This window comes from Poromitra crassiceps (genome assembly GCF_964638095.1).
Source record: "Poromitra crassiceps genome assembly, chromosome: 11".
Classification (NCBI taxonomy): Eukaryota; Metazoa; Chordata; class Actinopteri; order Beryciformes; family Melamphaidae; genus Poromitra; species Poromitra crassiceps.
This window is the reverse complement of record NC_139643.1, coordinates 40,889,747-40,912,483: the sequence shown is the minus strand read 5'-3', so window position 1 is coordinate 40,912,483 and position 22,737 is coordinate 40,889,747. Positions and strand designations below refer to the sequence as shown.

The 22,737-nt window shown below is 41.4% G+C and overlaps 2 protein-coding genes across 2 annotated transcripts; both read left to right on the top strand.

The window, feature by feature from the left end:
• Nucleotides 1-1,122: 1,122 nt before the first annotated feature.
• rrm2b (ribonucleotide reductase M2 b) lies at nt 1,123-6,997 on the top strand. The gene is made up of 9 exons (XM_083645566.1): nt 1,123-1,237; nt 1,956-2,126; nt 2,635-2,751; nt 3,076-3,209; nt 4,310-4,404; nt 4,606-4,739; nt 5,154-5,258; nt 5,484-5,597; nt 5,869-6,997. The coding sequence occupies exons 1-9, from the start codon at nt 1,187-1,189 to the stop codon at nt 6,019-6,021; spliced, it is 1,074 nt and encodes a 357-aa protein (XP_083501692.1). The 5' UTR covers nt 1,123-1,186; the 3' UTR covers nt 6,022-6,997.
• Nucleotides 6,998-7,257: 260 nt separating this feature from the next.
• On the top strand, nt 7,258-17,171 carry mtdha (metadherin a). Its single transcript, XM_083645785.1, has 12 exons — nt 7,258-7,608; nt 8,717-8,812; nt 9,124-9,235; nt 10,168-10,335; nt 10,600-10,650; nt 11,017-11,190; nt 13,405-13,485; nt 13,698-13,763; nt 14,032-14,150; nt 14,901-15,008; nt 15,155-15,257; nt 15,388-17,171. Exons 1-12 carry the CDS (start codon nt 7,264-7,266, stop codon nt 15,453-15,455), a joined length of 1,491 nt encoding a protein of 496 aa, XP_083501911.1. The 5' UTR covers nt 7,258-7,263; the 3' UTR covers nt 15,456-17,171.
• Nucleotides 17,172-22,737: the final 5,566 nt, after the last annotated feature.

Here is a 22,737-nt window from a genome sequence, read left to right as displayed (position 1 = left end):
TGCATTTCAATTGAGATGAACATCAGTATTGTCATATATTGCTATTGAAAAGTTGCATCAGGCATCGATGCCTCATGAAGCTCCTTGAGATTTAGGAGGAGGCTGTTCAGGATGGTTGGAAGATGGAGATCATCAGTTTACATGAAACAAACTGAGTATTTCAAAATCTAACATCAATCAAGACATTCACTAATAAAAAAAAAAAAGGTAAAGTTCCGCACAATGTACAGGCCTACCCCATTCTATTGTATAATCCCACTTTGCCTGGGGCACGGAGAGATGGTATTACTAGGGACTGATATAACAGAGGCATAATAAATTTGGGCATCTATTTGAGCAGACTTGGGCACTATGTGGCCTGGCCTCATGATGGTTCTACCTGGCCCGGGAGGTCTAGACAAACTACACCATTTTACTTGTGAAGCTAAAAACATCAAATGAGATGACCTAAATTGGCTGTTTGGAGTGATTTTCAATGTAATAACTGCCGAAGAATAAGTGAACAGTGTGTTTTCTATACTTTAATCTAGTGATAAAATTAGAGGTTGCAGCATGACATTTTCTTGCCTCCCGACAAACAATCTGGGTTTCCCCAGGAAAAATAATTGCCCACCCTTGTATTTGAGTGCGACAGCCTTAAGTCCTTTGAACAATTAAAATCATCTTTTGGACTCCCTTCAGTACAGCTTGGAGGGAAATGTACTTCTTTAGAGGATGTTCAGATACATAATATGATGGAAGAAAAACAATCCTAAAGCTTTCCTATCTTTTTGCCTATAGACTCATGAAATATTGTAAAACTCAAATATATTGTTTAAAAAATATGGCTAATCCGTCAGAAAATGTTTGCTGTACTTTTTGTATATTTTCCATTGTCCACATTTCAATACAATCAGCAATGGACAATTGATTTTATAAGTTTTATTTTTAAACTATTATTATTTTTATTTTTTTTATTATTACTCCCAGCTTTGCAGCTTGGGCAGAGAGATAGGAATTTACACCCAAGTACACCCTCACTACTAGCCAGGCTACCTACAGTGTGCAGAAGATACTAGTAGTATTTGAGAATAGCCGATAGAGGCGCTATATACCTAGCCTACTCGATCATTCTCAGCGAGCCGACTTCAGTCCTCTGAATGACACACCACCGACATCGGGAGTCTGGAGAGAATGTTGTCATGAAATGGACGTAATGAACATTTGTGCGCAGTCCAGCAGCAAGCATAAAGAGACGGTAAGCAGCTGTAGAATGTGCTTCAGTCTGCTGTAGACTGCTTTTGGACTGTACATCTGGACATAATCCGGACCAGTAGTAGTATACCAAGTTTTTAGTCAGGCAGTCACGACCACTGAGATATATCTTTATGTAAGTCGATGGTCACGACACGAACGAGCCCTTCAGGCAAATGTAACGCTACTCATGTAGACGCTTTATTTAGCTTCTCTGTATGACGTTTGCCGAACTGGTTCTGTCGGTTCGGTTGTGAATGTCAAGCAACTGTGTGTGTGTGTGTGTGTGGGTGGGGGGGGGGGGGGGGTCGTTGGACACAAAGGGGATGGCGATTGAATAGAGTACCATTAAGAAGAGAGTAATTTGATTGTACAAGAACAAAACGTACACACAATGACTTAAAATTCAGAAGAACACATTTGTTGTGCATAATGTCATTGCGTAGTAGCCTAGCCATTTTGTTTTGGATGTTGCATGAAAGCCATGCGCAAGCGCAGTGACCTAAAAGAAAAAGAAAAGCGCAGTGACCTGACAGCGTCCCACAATTAAAGGTGCAATCCGTGGTGTCAAAATTGTCAAGTAGGTAACGTTAACGGGATAGGCTATTACTGATAATCTCCAAACAAACGTGTAGCCTAAAGTATTATCATTACTTACTACATGGTCTAGGCCATATAACATGCCAGTGTAAATAATGTATTTCTTCTTGGATTCGTCGTAGATTGTCAATGCCCATAAAGATCCAGAGCAGCAGAATGAGCCGGGAACAGACACACAGGATGAACCTTTGCTCCGAGAAAACCCCAGGCGCTTCGTCATCTTCCCCATCCAGTACCCCGACATCTGGAAGATGTATAAGCAAGCACAGGCGTCATTCTGGACCGTGGAAGAGGTGGGTAGCCTTCCCCTATGCAGCTATTCATTTGATGTGTTGTAGCCTACCTAGGCTAGTAAATAAAACCAATTATTATTCATTATTATTATATATTTGAATGAAATTTTAGTGTTTTTGTTTGTTGTTGTTTTGTCTACAGTGATAGTTGGCAGAATAGGCTACAAACTATGTATCAGTGTACTCTGGGAAAATGTAAGCCAGACCAATTGACATGACAAATTAGACTTATTCTCTATGCCAGTTCTGAATTAAATCATGAACTAAATCCATTAGATTTAATTACACATATGGTGCCCTCTTTATTAACGAGGAACAATACTGATCACTGCTTTTTAGTGTGATTTCACATAGACTCCTTTGTGGCAGTCTACCACAAATAAATGTACTAAATTGATGCAATAAGATAAACAGTTCATCAGTCCAATTGACTAAGTGTACCTTGCCCATCACAGCTTGCCACGACTGCAAATAACCTGAGACTAACAGGGTTTCTGTCTATGTTCAGGTGGATCTATCCAAGGACCTGGCCCACTGGGACAGCCTGAAACCTGAGGAGAAGCACTTCATCTCCCACGTGCTCGCCTTCTTCGCTGCCAGTGATGGCATCGTCAACGAGAACCTGGTGAGAGGGATCGCAAACGTCACTCAGCTGTAAGCGTTGGCTCGATCGTCACTTGTAACATTTTAAACAACCTGTCGCAGAGGCCGACGCCAATTTTATTTCTTGTCAGCTAAATGAACTTGTGTCTGAGGTTTCCGCGCAGTGATTTGATTTGTTTCATCAGACAACTCCAAAACATAATTTAGCGTAAGTCATCCAGGATGTCCCAATAACTTATTTTCAGTTTGATCCCCATGATAGCTGAAGTTGATAGCTTCATATAAAAAAACAGTTGTGTGGTAGGAAGTTTTAGCTATGCATTTGTGTTTCTGTCTTCTCCAACAGGTACAGAGGTTCAGCCAGGAGGTGCAGGTTCCTGAAGCGCGTTCCTTCTACGGTTTCCAGATCCTTATTGAGAACGTCCACTCGGAGATGTACAGCCTGCTCATCAACACCTACATCAGGGACCTGAAGGAGAGGTCAGCCACTTGTCCCTCAAGTTGCTGCTTTTTATTCAGTGGCCCCGGCAAACTTTTAGATGCAAGCAAGCCCCATTTTCTGTGGTGCGTGAGTTGTAATGTAGGCAGTGGTGAAGAGAATACAAAGTTGTTTCTTTTCCACCAGCATGAATTCAGATGGTTAGATGTTACAGATTGTCTCAGCCCCAATGCCATCTGTGCAAGTAAACCACATACAGTAGCATGATAGTTTGTGTGTGTGTGTGTGTGTGTGTGTGTGTGTGTGTGTGTGTGTGTGTGTGTGTGTGTGTGTGTGTGTGTGTGTGTGTACGTACGTGCGCACACCTGTTCACAACAAGATAAGTTTGTACCACTTCATAGCGATTTCAGTTACTTTCCCAGCTATTGCGGACTTTGATGTGCCCACAAGCTAGGCAGACCACAATTTCATGGCCTGTGTATCTACAGGCTATTTTTTTCATATTGAGGCCAGATGTTAACTGTTAAGCTGTGTTCACACGAGATATTTATTTTTCTCTCTGTCGCTCGATTGAACCCTTTGGAATCGCTCTGTCGCTCTGTTTAAATCGCTCATCAACAGGCACAATAATTGACGGACATGTGGGGGCTATAACGTTATGCAATGTCATGATATTTGTCCACTACGAGCCACCGTAGTTGTTTACAAGCTAAGCCTATCAGCGTGCTCCTAATGCGAGCTCTATACCGGTAGTACAGACTTCACTTCATGTCAGCTGTCAATGAGCTGTCAATGCGGTTTGTTGCCACACAATAAACCAGCGGTTTGTCCAAACCAGTGTGATCCTTGACTCACTCTCACAGGGCAGCCAATCAGCATTGAAGAGCGAGCGACTGATGCCAGCGTAATTTCGCTCGAGTTGGGATATTTCATCTCGGGCCACGAGCGTATTTTCGCCCTATCGCTCTGTCTCTGTCGCTCGGACACCCAGCGATTTTTCTCCTGGGCGAATATACGCTCAATCGCTCGTTTGCATTGACTTTGTATGTAAACTCGATGCCAGCGAAAAACTTGAATAGGTCGGTATGAACGCAGCTTTAGTATGCTAAGTCCTGTTTGAATGAGTTCCATGTGTTTGCAGGGACTATTTATTCAATGCCATTCAGACCATGCCTTGTGTGATGCGAAAAGCAGACTGGGCACTCCAGTGGATAAATGACAGAAAATCCACATTCGGTGAGTAAGAATCTCACCCAAAAACATCATGTTGTGCATTTATATTTATATTTATTTATATAACAGTCTTAATTACTATATAAATGCAGTGTAGAGGAACTTTCTGTGTACCATTTCCCTTTTGATGTCCGCGGTCTATACCAGCTTGCGTCTCAAGTATTACAATGTCTGTTTCTCTTTTGTTTTGTGTTTTGTTTGCAGGGGAACGAATTGTGGCGTTTGCAGCAGTGGAGGGCATCTTCTTCTCTGGCTCATTTGCTGCCATCTACTGGCTAAAGAAGAGAGGCCTAATGCCCGGCCTTACCTACTCCAATGAGCTGATCAGCAGGGACGAGGTTAGAGGAACTCTGCGTGGTTATCGGCAAACTGTTAAAAAGGATCTATAAAGTAAACGTGTACTGTAATAGAATAGAAGTGTTAGATCTCGGGCTATAAAGCAGACATCAGAGAACCATACATACTGCACAACAAAACATAATCTGTTTAGTGTTTAGGAGGCTTAGGAGCCTTGTGGTTTGGATGTGCGATGCTAATCAAATCCAAGAATTCATGTGCTTGCGAAAGAAAAAAACAATCTTCCCAAGTTGTCTTGGGGAGAATGATTTTCTAATCTTGTTTATTTACACAGCCCTTCATCACAAGCATGTCTCAAAGAGCTTTACATAGCATCAACTTCTCTGACAATACCATCCATTGTTTTGTCTATCTTCTCTGATAATCATCATGACATGTGTATTGGTGTGTTTTAGGGCCTGCACTGTAACTTTGCCTGCTTGCTGTACAGCCACCTGGTGAAGAAACCATCACAGGACAGAGTGAAGGACATCATCACCAAAGCTGTTAGCATTGAACAGGTCAGCATGGTGTTGGAGACAGCATGGTTTCAAACCTAGTTTTGCCATTGCAAATATCTCTGCTTGATAATACCGTTTACTTTCTCACTCTGTTGACTCCTGTTGTAATACATCAGTAATATGTACACAGACAGGCCATTCATCTTCGATGTCTTAAATGTCTATCATCTCCATAGGCCATGCCCATGTTGTAGATTCATAAATGCATCCTGTTTGGTGTTGTAGGAGTTTCTGACGGAGGCCTTGCCAGTGGATCTGATTGGAATCAACTGTTCCCTGATGAAGCAATACATTGAGTTTGTGGCGGATCGGCTCCTCGCTGATCTTGGACTGGCCAAGGTGATTCTTTTCAAACGAATCATAAATATGTGGAATTATGGTGAATGGGTCATTCCTCATTCCACTCTGGTCGTCTGTCATGAAAAGCGCAGTCCTTGGCTAAAATAAACGACCTATGCCTTTACATTTTATGGTTTGAAAATGTGATTCTAATAGCATTACGATGTGTTGAAATGCTGTTTTTAGTTTGCTGTGTTTGTGAATGTATGAACTGTTTATACATGTTGGTGCAAATAACTAATTTTTATTTTTATTGTATTTTTAATGCCAGGCTTTCCAAGCTGAAAATCCGTTCGACTTCATGGAGTCCATTTCATTAGAGGGGAAAACCAACTTTTTCGAGAAACGAGTAGCAGAGTATCAGCGACTTGGAGTCATGTCAAACATGCTGGACTGTGAATTCACTCTTGATGCTGACTTTTGAGATATGTTATGTTATTCTGTTACATTCAACATATTTATTTCAGTTATGTTTGTTTACCTGGTTATGGATTTTAACCAAAGACTAGATCAATATGCAATCTTGAACTGCTGCATCTCTTCTCAGTACTCTATTACAAAACAGAAATTAATGGTTGTAAAACTACAACTCCAGAGAGCATAAAAATAACATTTTGGTTGGTCTCCCAGCTACAGTGGAGTGGCTATTAATTGATTGATTGATTGATTTTTATTTAGTACAATAACATTACACAAAGTATGTAAAAAAAAAAGTAGTACAAGGATAAAAAACACAGACAGTTGTTCTAACTGATTTCCACTGTGGTCCCAAGAAGGATACAAAGAACATTTAAGATATCTGTACAGTATAAAAAGTACATATGAAGAGTCAGATGCACAAAGAGACAAAGTACCTGTTCTTCAGGAAAGACGCAAAGCCCCCAAGAACACAATTCCTTGCAAATGACGCTTCACGGCCCTCCTGAAGCCTGTAACAGTGGGAGAGCTTTGAATTGTCCTGGGCAAGGCGTTCCACAGCCGGCAGGCCGTATACATAAAGCCACTCTGTGAATAGGAGCCTTTTTGGGGCTCATAAACTGAGAGTGGTCCAGACCATAGGATTGATAATGACACTAAATTGAGTTTAGCAGCAGCCAATGCAGGTTTCAAGTGGTCTGATCAGCTCTACAGACCCTGCTAGAAATTTCGAGCCCTGGTAGAAAAAATGCTCATGGGTAATTTTGTTTGGACAAAGCCATTAGTGGGATGCTTAGAGTGAATACAAAATACACTGTTACAAAATTTCACATTTTGTAAATACAAAATATGAAATAAATACAAAATATGGTGACTCAGTCACTATTTTGCATTTAATTTTACTGACTCCACAGTTCTTATTTTTATGCTTCTCCAGTGAATTGTTTTAATATTATAATTTGTATGATACAATAAAATGTTCTGAAAAATGAAAATTGTATTCTGATGATAAAATGGCAAGCTGTGACATTTCTGAAACATTTTTAATCAGCTCTTTCAAATAGGGTATTAAGTTAATAGTTTGGCAACAAAACTTCCAAACCATCTCAAATGGCTTTTAAATGTCAAATTTCAGAATCTGTGTTGCGGATTGTAGCTTTACTGAGATTTCTCCCAATGGCCAGATTAGCCACTCCTCCGTTAGCATACAGTAGCTGGTTTAGCAGCTCGTGTTTGGCTATTTGAAAAGATGGCAGTGGACCTGCAGGCTTTAGCGGTGGAACAAGCGGAATTGCTGTCTGTCCGTTTGAAAGAGCTCATGTCCTCAAGCCAGGGGTACATCCGAGCTCAGTTTGGGGTCGATCCGGGTCTGAAGCCCGAGCTGTATCCGACATGGCTCATCCTCTCCACGGCTCTGCTGCTGCTGCTCGCTCTGTCCTGGGCCGGGGCCGCTGTCTGTGGCGGACTGTTCGCCGGGAAAAAGCGGGGATCCTCGGTCACCCAAGCCAGCGGCGAGCCTCTGAAGGCCCGCTTCACCAAACCTGCCAAAGCAGAGGATCCGAAGAAAAGGAACAAAAACAAATCAGTTGAAAAGGTGACGTTAATTACTGCAACCCAAATTACCCCTCGAATACCCGGGGGCAAGGGGAAATAGTGTATATTATTTATTGGCTAACAAGTAATACAACAAGTTACTGCATTTAACGTTATTTTCTACTAACGTCAGATGGCTAATTTACCTAATAAGCTGTGCGTCCCCCAAATGTTATTTTTGAAATAACTACTAGCTGTACCTGTATGGCAAGCTAACAACGTCAGCCAGCAACCTCAAATTGAACTATTGCCATTTCTAAACATGAAGTCTGGACCATGGTATATCAGGGCATACTGACCCCCTATCTAGCGTTATATTTGCCTTCTCGCTTCAGCAGTTGCCAGTGTTTTCGTTCTGCAAATAGATAAGACGCTTTGATATCCTGTTTCATTAACGTTGTTAGCATGGCAGATTGTTTTCAATATATCATCATCATCATCATCATATATCATTATCTCATCTCTAAAACCCAGAATAATTAGGTCCACAGCCCACATTTTGTACTGAAAGACAACCAGTAATGTGTAGGTAAAGGCAAACAGATACCAAAATAAATATTATTTTCAGAAAAATACTCTATCCTCATTTATGAGTTTCACACTACCACTATATTATGGCGTCTACTACAAATGTCTTTATCCTATCCCAATAAGAATGTGAAGTGTCTGTGTGTGAGTGAGCAGAATTGTGTTCGGCCACAGCTATGCCATTTTACTTGTGATTGCGCTGAATCTTTCAGTAAATGTAAAGAGCAGCCTGCTGCAAAATTGGCTAATTAGTGGCTAAAATGACTCGAGACAGGTTCAGCACCATGGAGAACTCCAGAGTGAAGGAGCCCATCGGTGAGCAGAGTTCTAATCCGCCATTGAAGTCTGGGGAGAGAGAGAAGAGGCTGCATGCCAACTCTGTGAGCGAGGCCTGACTTGGCCATTCACACGCTAGGCTAGTGTCATTAAGATTTAGTTCAGACATTTTGGCTCAACTCTATTCTGCAAGTAAATAGGTGGGCAAACTGTTAAGGTATGTTTACTGTTCACAACATCACTGGATTGTGCTCTTTAATTTATTTTATTAATAATAATAATCATCATCTGTCTCCCTCCTCCAGAACCAGTCCAATGGACAACCAGCAACTGTAGATCAGGAGGAAGTGGAAGTCACTGAGGCAGCCTCCAAGCCATCCCCAGAGATCAGAACTGAGAAGGTATGTTTGAGCAGATGTTTCCCAAATTGCCTCAAAACTGTACGTTTGGCTGATGAAGCAGGCAATCACACTGATTTGGTGGGAAACAAGGCCATCATCAGCATAATAGGCCCCCGCACTGACAGTATGAGGCAGACTTGACCAGTTTTACGTGACAACAAAGCTACATGATGCGTATCAACGTCTCCATTCATTCATTGTCCATACCCGCTTATTCATAGGGTCACAAGGGGGCTGGAGCCTGTCCCAGCATGCATTGTGCAGAACAAACAAACATAATCACATGCATATTTGTTGTCATCCCCCCAAAGGTGCACGTGGTACAGGCCCCGGTGCAGGTGAAAAAGAACAAGAAGAAAATCAAGGCAGATGTGAAATCAGTCCGGTCTGTCCCTACCACTGATCGGAAGGAACCTGATGATGGTAAGACTCGCTATTAATATTTATTAAATTGCTTCATAACTTAAATTTGAAAATGTAGTATGTTTTATTCTTATCTACCACAGTGTCACACACTTCTCACATTTTCACTTAGTCACCACTTGCTTGAGAAATTTTGGCTGGTTGGTTAATTTGATTTACTCATCATTCAGCTTCCCTAAACTGGCTGGTTCTGTAAAATGGCATTGTACAATATAAAGTAAACAGTCTATTGCACAGCCCATAACAAGCCATTTTAAGGAAACTGATTCCCTCCAATATGATGGGTGGGGACATCATAATGTCAGTGTATCTCCTTTTAAGATTGTTAAATGCTATTCACTTCTAAGACTTGACCAGATTGCATGTTTTCATTACAATCTTTTTATCTGTCATCTATCTGTCCAGTGTCTAGAAACCCTTTGTATTTTTCCCTCATATTCTGGTGTGATAATTGGAACTTTAGGCCAGTTTTAAAGACCTTTTATTTAAAGTCTACAATGATGTTCTTGGAGCAATTCCCCCAACTTGCATGTGGGCTTAATATACACAACTTATTTGTTGCTGAGTGGGTGAGAGGTGATGCAATGCCTGTGGCTTCAATCTACTGGAACAAACAGTAGTTGCCATCATTGATCTTGTGAAAAATTGGCCATGTAAGTGCCAATTAACCTTAATTATGTAGTAATTAATGATTGACCTGGGCCAGATGAACATTTGTGTTGCATTTCCATTTTAATTTTAGAGCAAATCTTTCAGATCAACCTAGGTGTCAGTAAAACAATTCAAAAACCCTCTGGTCATTTTTTTGCTAGTATTTTTTAACATTGTCATCCAATCTAAAATACATATTTGTTTTTACTAAAGGCCATGCACCCGCTGATAATGAGTCAACTAGCGAACAAAACAGTTGCTTCTTTTGTCTCTACTACCAGGCGCATGGGAGACCAAGGTCAGTAACCGAGAGAAGAGGCAGCAGCGCAGGAAGGACAAGGGCCCCGAGGATTCTGGTAGCCCAGGAGGAGTGGAAGCCCCCAAGAACCATGTGGAGGCAACTGTGGCCGCAGCACCTGCCAACACCAGGAAGAGCAGAGGAAACCATGGTATTTCATCTAGTCAGGGTTGAATGTGTGTAGTTGGTAGGCTGGAGGGGTTTTGATGTGGGACTCGGGGCCTATCAGCTTGGGCCTATCATGATGAAAATATAGTTTGATTGTTTTAATGTAAAGACTATACGCTTTTTTTTAAACCCAATAACACAGCATACATGCGACTCCTTGAGGTGAAGGGTTCGCTATTTTGACAAAATTTATCAAGTAAAATTTCACTTGACTCAAACAATGCTGTTTTTCCCATTCTTGTTTCAGAGTCCCTGCAGTCAAGAACCAGTGGAAAGGGGGATGCAGACAGTGGACCTGGTAAAGACTGAGCTGAACCATTGTTTAATGTTTTATGACTGAGATGGAAAATTCATCCATAACTCCCTTTCTTTCAAATTGTGTTCCTTATTTTTAAGAGATTTGCATGCTGTCAAGATGAGAAAGGGAAAGAGAAAATAATTCAACATTGTATATCTAGAGAGTACAGGAATGGAAATCATCAAGAAAAGGTCCTGCCCACAACCTTGGTGCCTTTCCCAGTCTTTCTTTCCTCTCCAACTAGGAACTGCACTGACCTGCATTGACTCGTGACATTTGGAAACCACTAGACCAGTGTGTCTGGCTGACAAAAGGCCTTGTTTGATGGCCTGTTCTCCTCCTCTCTCTCTCTCTCTGCCTCGTCAGTGTCCTCCAGCTGGAGAGAGGAGCCGTCAGTCAATGGCAGAGCGTGGGCTGACACTTCCTTGAAGATCCCAGGTCAGATGGGAACCACAGAGGGCGACAAGTGGAGTTCCATTCCCACGGCTCCACGGCACAGGGCCCAACCTGAGCGCCGTTCCTGGGGACAGGAAACACAAGGTACCCCCTAGACCTGGGTTCACCTTTTTACACCAGTAAACAATTTATTGAAGAAATATTGACGGTGCGATGTAAAATGACACACTATCTATAGTGTATTATAAAGGCTGCAATGTAAGCATGGTTTACGCAGATAGGTCTTCATTAAGCACAAAATTACGACATAATATGAAGAGATTGGTTATCACTGGGACAACCTACTGTTTTGGTTTAGTTTAAAAAAAGTTAATAATTTAAGAAATATTGTACTCTACATTATCCATTCCATTCTACACTCCATATCATGCACTTCCAAGGGCAAAATTCTAATGCACAAAATTAATATATTAAAAGGAAACACTGATGTGATCAGTCCCCATTAACTCATATTAACATATGACTGAGGCTCTTGAAATTAACTAAGCAACCATTTGCAAAATGGCTAAAGGGTCGCAGCATTTGAACATGAAGTGTTTGCAAATTGCTCATTGCGCAAGGATCACATTTAATTTCTATATTTACATTGGTAGATTAAAATGCCTATGTGTAACATAATACCTGCTTCCTTGTTTTAACTGTCTTGAAATCATTGAGATGTCTGCTTCTAGCCTCGCAAGCCATAAGTCACAAGTTGATCACAAAGCCACCATGTTCAGAAGGAGGCTAGGAATAAGGAGGGCCCAAAGAAAAGCCCTCTGGTCCTGCTAGCATTGGGAACTGGTCTCTTGGAGATGCTGCTGTCCGTGATGCAACTGTCAGCGATGCAACTGTCAGCGATGCAACTGTCAGTGATGCAACTCTCAGCGATGCAAGAAACATAAACAGCCATGGTTTCTATGGAGCACCCAAAACCTTTCATAATACATTGGTATTGGTTGTGTCTGTACAGCCATTGCAGGGTTTTGTGCAGCACTATATAGCCAAGTCAGGCTGCCTTCACAAAAACATTAATACTGCCACTGGACTGAAAATGAAAAGAAAAGAAATCCACATTATTAGTTATTATCAATGACTCCAAAACAGTGTCCAACTGTACCGTCTGCTGGCCAAAAGCGGCATTGTGCCTTGCGAGCTAAATCACGAATGTGGGTCAAGTAAAATTGACGCACTCATTGCAACTGAACATATCAGCAACCCTTGTCTAAAACATTGATAAGTGACTATGTTAGCAAGAATGATAAGCATTAAGCAACACCCAGGTGAAATCACTGGAAGGGACCAGGGGGGCAGAAAACGGTGGTTCTCAACTGGTGGGACGCGACCCACTCGGGCCGTTTTAAGTTGGTCGTGTGCATGAAAAAAAACACGTTTTTCTACTCCTTGAGGACGCCGTGTTCACAGCTGACAATACTGTCTTTCAGAGGCTGTAGTGGGCTCATTTTTAAAGCTAGAGTGACTAACTGTTATAGGAAACTAGAATACCTATTAATGCATCCATTGGTACCCATCATGTCATGCTAGCTTGTCGGGAAATAATGCTCCAAAGTGGAAAAACTGGCATGGCCATGGCCAAACATGTAGTTTTTTGCATGCAGTATGAAATGCGTTATTTTTGCCTATTCTCTTTGAATATTTATGAATGCAGGGTTCTCTGAACAGTCTTGGAATTGCATAAATTGGGTAGGAGTGGAACGCTGAGACTCTTGTGGATTCAGTGAGCCCAATTGTATTCATGTGTGATGATGATAGTCGATGATGATAGTCGCCATAGTAACCATTTCATTGTAGTGAGGCCATTTTTCGAAACTTGAACTCACTGTATAAAATTACCTATTGTGATCTCTAGTCTAGGATAATCACAGCCTCATGAAACTTTGCAACCACAAACTAGAGAACGAGACCATTCAGAAAAGAGCATCACCAGTTTAACTATGGGGCATAGGAACTAATTAATATCTCTTCCCTGCACTATTAAAACTTATACCTGTAATTCAAGATACATGTGCCTTTTTTATTTAATTCAAGAAAACTTTGCCTTTTTATATCATATAGTTCAATTTAGATTTTTGAAACTTGACGAGCATCTACAGTTTAAACTTGAACGTATATAGGCCTAAAAAATAGATTTGGGTCATGACTTAATGACTAAGGAAAAAGGTGGGTCGTGAGGCTAGACCAGTTGAGAACCACTGATCTAAATTAGAATCTCTGTTCAAATGATGCAAAAATCCCAGTGGACTGCATGTTTTCCAGTGTTCCTGCAGTGTCATCAGTGTTCTTGTTTGCTCTTGCCAGCGACATGGAGTGGCGTTGATGACCGAATGAAGACTGATCTCAACCCTGTAACCTTCTCCATGCTGGGGCTGAACACCACAGGTTGGTATTGTGATCAACGGTCAGCTTTATTGTCCAATCACACAAATCAGCTCTACCTCCCCTCAACATGTAAACCAAAGAACGTCTGGTGTGCTATTTCAGAATACATTTTCATGATCTGCTTCCAGCATTTTTTAGTCGCGGCTGGTTTATTCTTTTACTTCACTCTCCCTCTCTCTCTCTCTCGTTCTCTCGCTCATTCTGTCTCTCAGAGCCCATATCAAATTCGCTGAAGTGGGCCAGCCACACTAATGTTGATGATGAATGGTCTGGATTCAGTAAGTGTTTCAACAATCCCTCCCACATCCCCCCCCCCCCCCATACACACACACACACACACACACACACACACACAAATACCTGGTGACTTTGGTGATTATAAACAGAAAGATCTTGAATGGCTTTTGAGACTGCAGATGATTTTGGTGCTGTATTATTTTTTGGATCATTGGTTAGGAATGGAAAAGTACACACTGGTGGTGGGTATTTAGCCATTGGTGTTTGGCTGTATCTAACTGTCGTACTGTTGTTGATGTGGGTTTCCAGATGGTATGGCAGCGGCGGACCCCAGCTCTGACTGGAATGCGCCAGTGGAGCACTGGGGGAACTATGAAGAGGCGCCTGTGTTAGCGACACCAGCCGCTCCAGCCAAGGACCAGAACAAGGTCTCAGTGACACTCTGCCAAATCAAATTAAATGAAGACAAAACAGAAGTCCTTATAATTGGTTCAGACGTACAGAGGGAAGATATTTTAAGCAGGCTTGGAACTCTGGCTCTACAGATCAAGCCACAAGTAAAAAAAAAAAAAAAAAGTATTGCAGTACTTTTCCCCTTTATCGCCCTATGATTTTATCTTTTTTATTTTTCTTTGATCTTACTATTTCTTATTGTTTTAATCATTTCTTCTGTAAAGCACTTTGAGATGCATTTTATGTTATGAAAGGTGCAAAATAAATAAAGTTGATTATTATTATATTATTATTGCTAGGGCCAATTTCTGTATCTACTGACTCAGGGCTTCTACAGAGCTATTTAAATCTTACACATTTCCAAATGAGCCGAATTTGACAGGCAAAATGTTAAAATTTGTAAAAAAATAAATAAATAAAAATCAAGGATGACAAAGGCTCATTTGAGCTGAAATGTAAGTTTGTAACTACTGTATTTAACTTGCTGATGTTAAATGACGGATTTTAACTTTTGTTTCTTCACCACAACGTGCCTTGGGCCCTCTTAAAAAATGTTTTACAGACATGTAGTACCCATTACAAACTGGTACCATCAAGTAACACTTCTAATCTTTGCATTTTCTATTTGTAAAAAAACAAACATAATACACAACAATAAACCACAGTGACCTCAGTGTAAGTGAAATAACTGAAACATAGCTATGTTTGTTGTGACTGGAATGCAGGTATCGGACGATGAGAAAGACGGTGAGGATCCTGCCGGAGGGGCAGCCAAATCCAAGAAGAAGAAGAAAAAGAAGAAGAAAGCAGAGGACGAGGCTGCTGTGGCTCAGGCAAGACAAATTAACCTCAAGGTGTCAAATTAAAACATGGCACATTGCTTAATGCTCAGACGGACATAATTCTTTAGTTGCCATGGTTACATTGAAGTACATAAAACCCCTGGGTTGGTAATTTCACTGCCTTTGTTTTGTTATAGACGGTGAACTCGGTGCCCCTGGTGGTCAATATGATACCCAAGCCCCAAGAGCCTCCTGCAGTGGCTTCTAACAAGCCGCCTCCCAACATGCACTCCTCTCAGAGTAGGTCTCCATGGGTCTGAGTCTGTACAGAGAGACTATTTAAGACTAAATATATATATATATATCCAGATTCTAGTATTCACATGTAAATGGTGAATACAACTTGTTTTTCCTCTCTCTCTCCTTGCAGAGAAGTCTGAGCAGGTGGTGGAGCCTCCAAAACCGTCCCAGAAGAAGAAGGTCAGAAAAGAAACATGAAGTCACATCACAGCTCTATATAAATCATATGCAAATGATTGTTCAGTGTGTCAAATGCAATAATTACCAGGTACAGATCTTTTTCTTTCTTTCTGCGAGCTAAATAAATCAACTGTAATGTTTTTTCAATTACAACAAAAAAGAAAACGAGCAGTGGACCCCAGCTGCTTGGCTTACTATAGTGAAAAATGTGGTCCTATGGACTGAAATCTTCACTGATTTGCACTATACACTACATTGCAACAGGGCGGGGTTTCAGGAGAGGCGGACTTGCAGTGGAGATACACGTTGAATTTTAATGTGATTATTTTTCAATGGCATCAAAATGTTTGGGTTTTGTTTTTTCTTCAAGCGTGTATGTTTTTCATTGTAAACCCAAAAGTACAAAATGTTTTCCTAATCTGTTTTTTCTTTTTCGAGAAGCGTCGTCTGTCCCAGTATGTTGCACTTTGTACTGATTGCCGCGCTGCTGCTGCACCTATTATAAATTACTGAAATGTGTTGCAGCAAGCTGCTCGTTAATGCTGGCGTCAAATTGGTTTACGGTAACACATTTATTTCCAAAGGTGAAAATTTGAATTTTGAGGTGATAAACTGGTGCTTGATTCATACCGGTCCACTGATTGCAGATACTTTAGAGAGCTGTAACTTAGCCTGGGTAAACCCAGCCCCCACGTGACCTGCTCTCAGTCACTCACCTTGTGACTAGTGAGCAGGGTCTGTCTGAGAGCAGGTCATGTGGGGCATTGGGTTTACCCAGGCTAGCTGTAACTAACATCACCCACCAGGAGGCACTATACAGTAACATGAAGTTAAAGGCTAGTCTGATTACCCTGCTTGCAGTGGCACTACTGGCATTCTCTCTGTATGTATTTCTTTAGTGGTTTAGACTGTGCATAGACTTTCTAGAGACATTTTGGTCCCTATTGCACTCTATGATTTTTTTTTAATATATTTATCTTCCAATCTTTGTTCTAGAAAAAGCTGTGCCATATGTACAGATTGTAAGGGCTTTTTCCAGTTCTGTGATTGCACTGTGCAAAAGGCCGTATTGAGTTTATTTGATGTTGACCGTTGTTTTTTATGACTTTATCGCGGAATGTGAAACGTGTATATTTTGGTTTGGAACGGACTTCCTGGATTTGTGATCATGGAGGAAAGTGCTTTGTGATATAAACTGCGGACGGAGGTGTGGCAGGATTCTGGTATCGAGCAGCTTTAATTCCACGTCAAAGTTGGTTTTTTAATATTCATACATATATATTATCAGGAATCTAATTCCATTGCCTTAACCTGTAGTTGTATAGTATGTGCATCGGCGTCCTTTTTTATAGTTTCCATCCAACTGCAAGTTTTGATGTCAAAATGAATTCTTCTTGCATGACTTTGATAATAGTACTTGTGTACATTAAATTAAATGAGCAGATATCTTTCTGTGACTTTTAGAATTTGCCACTCAGTGTATATAATAATAACAAAGAAATTATGTATTCAAAGAGCCTTAGTGCATCAAGCTGTTTATTGGCCGGTGGTGGTACAGTATTTCTGCCCATACATCTTAGTAGATGGATAGATCATAGTGCAGATTTTGGCGTAGCTACAGACACCCATTTCTTTTGTTATTATTGATTAAGATTATTCAATCACTGTATTTATATACGTGTCCTTTTAGTATATGATTTTGAGAATGATTTTTGTTTTTCGAAGAAAAACAAATATTTCTGTTTGTTTGGTAAAGTTGAAAAATAAATCAAAGAAATGCTTGATACCACCTTGTCATAGGTCTGCATTTTTGTCTTAAAGGGGAAGCTTCCTAAACTGCTTATATTTTATCCCCATGATATTTTTTCATCTCAAAGCCATAGGCAAAAGAGCAATGCCTCATGTCATTGAAAGACAAATCCTGGAGCTGTTCTGGCAGAATGGGAGAGTGATGTCATTTTAATTCGAATTTACATCAGATTGTACGTATCTGTGGATTGTAGAAACAGCCTACAATGCTGACATTTTATTCTGGCGATTGCAAACTCTGGAGTACTGTGTATGTTTCCAACCAACAACACTACAAATCACATCTCAACGTGGCATCCCTTTTTCCTCTGTGTGTGCGTGCGTGCGTGTGAATGGCTGGTCGTGCTGCTGAAGGGGAGACTAGCAGCGACCCCACTGGGAAAGCTGTCGCTCACCTTTCACCCCTTCACCACAGGGAGATCAATCAATATGCCCGATCAATAACAGATCCATAAACTGCCATGTTCTGACAGATATCCCTCCCACAACAAGCTGCTGGGAGAGCCTGCTGCCGGCCAGCACAGGGGACAACACATTGTCACAAAATTGTTCAGGGGGCCACATTGTCGGAAAGCTAAGGGGCCGGGGGCCAGACCGTTCCCTGAGCTATTAATCCCATTATATGTACATTTGACACAATGCGCCACCACATTTTCAAAACTTTTATTGCACTACATTGCAAAAGTAGCTAAATTTTCATTTAAAAGTGCTTAATTTCTCTGCAACAAAAGCTGTGACAAAGCCCCAAAAGTAAACATATTTGAAACAAATCTAAGTATTCTACAACACATGTCAGCCATTTGAAATATAATTTGGTCATGTGTGTGTATAGTGCATCAGGAAAGGAAAACAACATTCTCTCTTGTTTAGAACCTAGTACAGTATTAAATACTGAATATCTCATGAAAAACGGTCAATATTGCATCTTTTGTGTTTAGCTACTGTAATGTACGTCACAGCATTGTAACATGTAGTGCAGCAAGAAAGGAAAACTACTGCAAACATTTTAACCATATTTCTTGTTTAGAACCTAGCTAGCAACATTACACATCTCCTGAAAACCATTTATAATGCGTCTTTCTTGATTAGCTACGTCACAGTGCCATCTCCTGAAAAAAAACACATTAATATTGCACCTTTCTTGTGGCTACATTACAGCATCTCCTGAAAAACATTTATAGTGCATCTGACTTGTTTAGCTCACTTTAGCTACATCACATCCGAAAAATAACCATTCGGGTGTAATAAGTAAATGAAGTTTAATTGTTTATTGCTTTTGTTTTGTTTTTTGTTTAGAACTCATCCGGGCCAGTTGGATAGCTGTAAATCATCAGATGATGATGTGATTACTAAAAGTGTTGTTTCACAAAACAATATGGTAGGAGGCCATGCAAATGACTGACAGTGACAGGTTCGGTTCCTCAGATCATCTGTCAAATGTTAGTTCTGCTGCTGTCAGCGCAGACAGAATTAAGTGGGCATGTGTGAGGCTACACAGGTAGAGCATAGAACAAGTTGACAGAAAGAGGCAATAAGAATAGCAATCTTCTTTGCAGGCATGAGCTTGTCAGCTGCATCTGTCACGAAACAACAGAAATGGAGTAGAGCCTGTTTCAGCACCAGGGACAGCTCCACTAACAAAGCACTGCAAGCAGCCTTGTATCGTTCTTTGTGTATGATGGCACTTAAACATGGATTGCATGAATACTTGTAGGCTATTATTATGTACTTAGGTACTGTTACAGTAGTACACAAATTATTTACAAGCATATCGTTTATTTACAATGTAAGAAACTGCTCAGTGACAGTCAATCATCCCCAGGGCCGCTGAACTCCGAAAGCTTATGGTTGATTACTGACTGTCGAGGCCAAGTTTGTCACTATTTAAAATGTTACTGATCATCTGTCAACTGATATCGTTATTCAATCATCTTTGTCAAAACAGGGTGGAGTCATGCACATGAGTGAAGCTTCGGTCTCTTGGGTCATTCTATTCACGATTAAAACAAAAAACACGATTTCTGACGGAAGCCCGTATTGTCACACGAACACTACAACACATGCATGCGGCCACAACACACACTCATGCTGATGGTGGCCGGTGAAATATGTCCTCTGCATTTGATCCATCCAGGCTTGTCCTTTCCTCCAGGGGGCAGGCCAGGAGCAGTGGTCGCTTTTTCTTCCCAGCGCCCGGGATCGAGATAGCCCACCTGGGCAGTGGGCACTGAGGATATGGGGGGGTCACAACTCCAGCGCCCACAGCGTCCCAGGTGAGAATCGAACTCAGGACCTTCTAGCTGTGAGGCGACAGCACTACCGACTGCGCCACCGTACCCCCCCTATTCTATTCCAAACACACAGACAACCATCGTATATGGGTGACATATGGACGCACATTTTCTGAGGATGACCAGCCTTGCACTTGTCCACAGAGACTATAAACAACACCTGGGATTATATGCAGTAGTATGTTTTTCCTCCAACTACATGTCACCCCCAGCAAATACTGTCGAGACTACCAAAAACCATCATAACATCACAAACACTGATCATCCAAATTAGGGCCATTTGGAAGGAAGATGGATGCATATTCAGTAGCAATTAAGATAGCTTCCACAAATAAATAACTAATACTCCGACCTTCCCATGTCATTCCCAAATCAATGGTTAATACATGGTTAAATAAAGACCATATTAAACACCATAACCACAGTAGGCTGCAAAGTGTAGGCCTTCAACTTATAGGCTACTACTGGTTTTTTGCACACTGTCAGAAAAAAACTGTTAGCTCTTGCTTTGACATAAAGATATGGCCCAAGTGACAAAATATGTATTTTTTTTCTGACAGTAGGCTACATGTTTTTTATAACGTAAAATAACATGATCTGTGGTTTCACATTGTGCAATCAATAGCTTATAGCATAATGCATGGCCCGTTATTGTTTACAGCTAATGAAACAACTTCCCATATGATCTTTTGAGAAAAAGAAAATGGCTATTTAGTCTTTCAGTTTATAAGCTCGGTATGCTCGGTAGTAGTTTACTCAGATAAACTGGGTCGGTCCTCTGTCAAACAAAGGCAGTCAGTAGCCTACCTCTTCTTCCACCGGGCGCACCGTGTGGGCGCACCACAGTACAAGGGGTGATTAATGCCACAAAGAATGGCAAACAGCATCAACCACTATTTTGAATGGAATGAATATATATATATACATACATACATACATATACTGTGTGTATATATATATACTGTATATATATACACACTATATTTAAGCAATATCACACGAGAGGGAGTGCATTGTTGGCTAATATTGGCACTGCTGTGATTCGGTCGCAGGCACGAGGCCGCAGGCCGAGTGCCGTAGATAATCACAGCAGTGCCAATATTAGACAACAATGCACGACCTCGAGTGTGATATTGCTTTTATACAACAGTTCTATTAAACAAAGCTGATTAAAAAAATGACAAAAAGCTGAGAAAATAGATGATTTCTGTATTTATTCCTCCGCCAACAAAAATAGTCCCCTCAGCTTTCTGCTTTGCTGAAAATGTAGCCTAATCAGCCTAATTAACTGCAGGCTGTCTACTTTACTACTGTCTACTCTAGAGCTGTCAAGCGTTTTGTTGATTAGGGCAGCTGTGAAGCGGAGTGATCTACACACAGTGAAGCGCCAGTGCATTATCGTGAAATATAGGCACTCGTAGGATCCCTCTTGTCCAATCAAATTGCTCGGCCGGAACTACCTGTTGTATAAATATATATATACACTGTGTGTGTATATTAGTGATGTTATAACCGATGTTATAACCGATGTTATAACCGCGCTGACCACGGATATCCCGCCGCGTGGGCGGGCCAGATCATAAAAATAAACATTCTAATAGCGGATGGGTTGCGGCGGGTGAAACGATGTATCATTAATGAGGAAAAATAATATTAATTATGTTCTCTAGTTTATGAACGTATTTTAAGCTACATTTTTTGTCAGGCACATTCTTAGTCGCCTATTGTAGATCCCCCAAAGGACCCACGGCCGTAAACCAAACAAAGCCATGTGCTCTCCACTTTTCGTCCATATATGGTCAATGATGTCAGTAGGAGTCTCCGCTGAAGACGTGTTTGAAGAGAAGACGCGTTCGTATTTTCCCATACAATGAGGCAATCCAGTGAACTAAACTTAAAGCTATAGCGTTAGCCGAGTAAGCTATATGAGGGCAAGTGGTGCACTGGACATAATACAGCATGGAAGTTTATTTGGAGTCTTGGACTGCAGCCATCGCACCAACGGCAGCAGAAACCGTAAGTTTGCTCCTTTTATAGCGTTTTATTGCGTTTATAGCGTCGGGTGCATGGCGGGCGCGGATCTATAAATAGTATGAAATAATTTGCGTGGATTTATGGCGGGCGGACGGTTCATGCATACACGCGGATTAGGATGGCATAAAAGCTCATCCGCGTATAACTGAGTTCAATCAGCGCGGATTCCTCGTGAGTCCCGAGTGGTAGCGAGTGGATTGGTTAAACTCACTCCCCAGGTATAAAGGCATGTTAATCAGCTCCGCCAAGGGAGCTAGCTCTCTTGGCGTTGCGGTTAACATGTCGGTCTCCCAAGCCAAGGGTCGGCAGTTCGAATCCACCCCTGGACAAGCCCTTAACATGGGTTGCTGCAAGTACCACCTACACAACGCCGTTACATTGGTGCCGTGACCCGGATGTCCAGTGGGTGTGGAGTGAGTTTAAGGGGGTGAGTGTAACCCAGTTGAATCAGCGCGGATTCCTCGTGAGTCCCGAGTGGTAGCGAGTGGATTGGTTAAACTCACTCCCCAGGTATAAAGGCATGTTAATCAGCTCCGTCAAGGGAACTAGCTCTCTTGGCGTTGCGGTTAACATGTCGGTCTCCCAAGCCCAGGGTCGGCAGTTCGAATCCACCCCTGGACAAGCCCTTAACATGGGTTGCTGCAAGTACCACCTACACAACGCTGTTACACGCACATCTCTAGTGTATATGTATATATATAAATTATATATATATGGTATATGTGTATACGTGTGTATGTATATATATATATATATATATATAGTAGGCAGTTAGCTCTGTGCTCAGACAGGCATCAATGGGTAGCTACTAATTGGTTGCTTGGTCAGACCTATGATCTTCACTCACAGATAATTTCCTGATCATACAACTTCGTGCCACATACGAGATGCTTCTCCTTGTCATGCATAGTATTAGTCACATAAGCTTTGATAACTTATCATAGAAACCTGCAGGCCAGCTCTGAGCCCTTTATCCACTGTTCGGCCAATGTCCAGAGCCTTGTGTGTATTTATGCCTTCATGTGCACCTCACCTGTGACATTGTTCAATAGTTTGCCATAATATGGATGCTGGTTGGGATCCCTGGGGTCTATCTGTGCATGTCCCTGAAGTGATTAGTTACCACATCAATGCTTCTGCACCTGCTTCTCTGTGGCATTAATCAC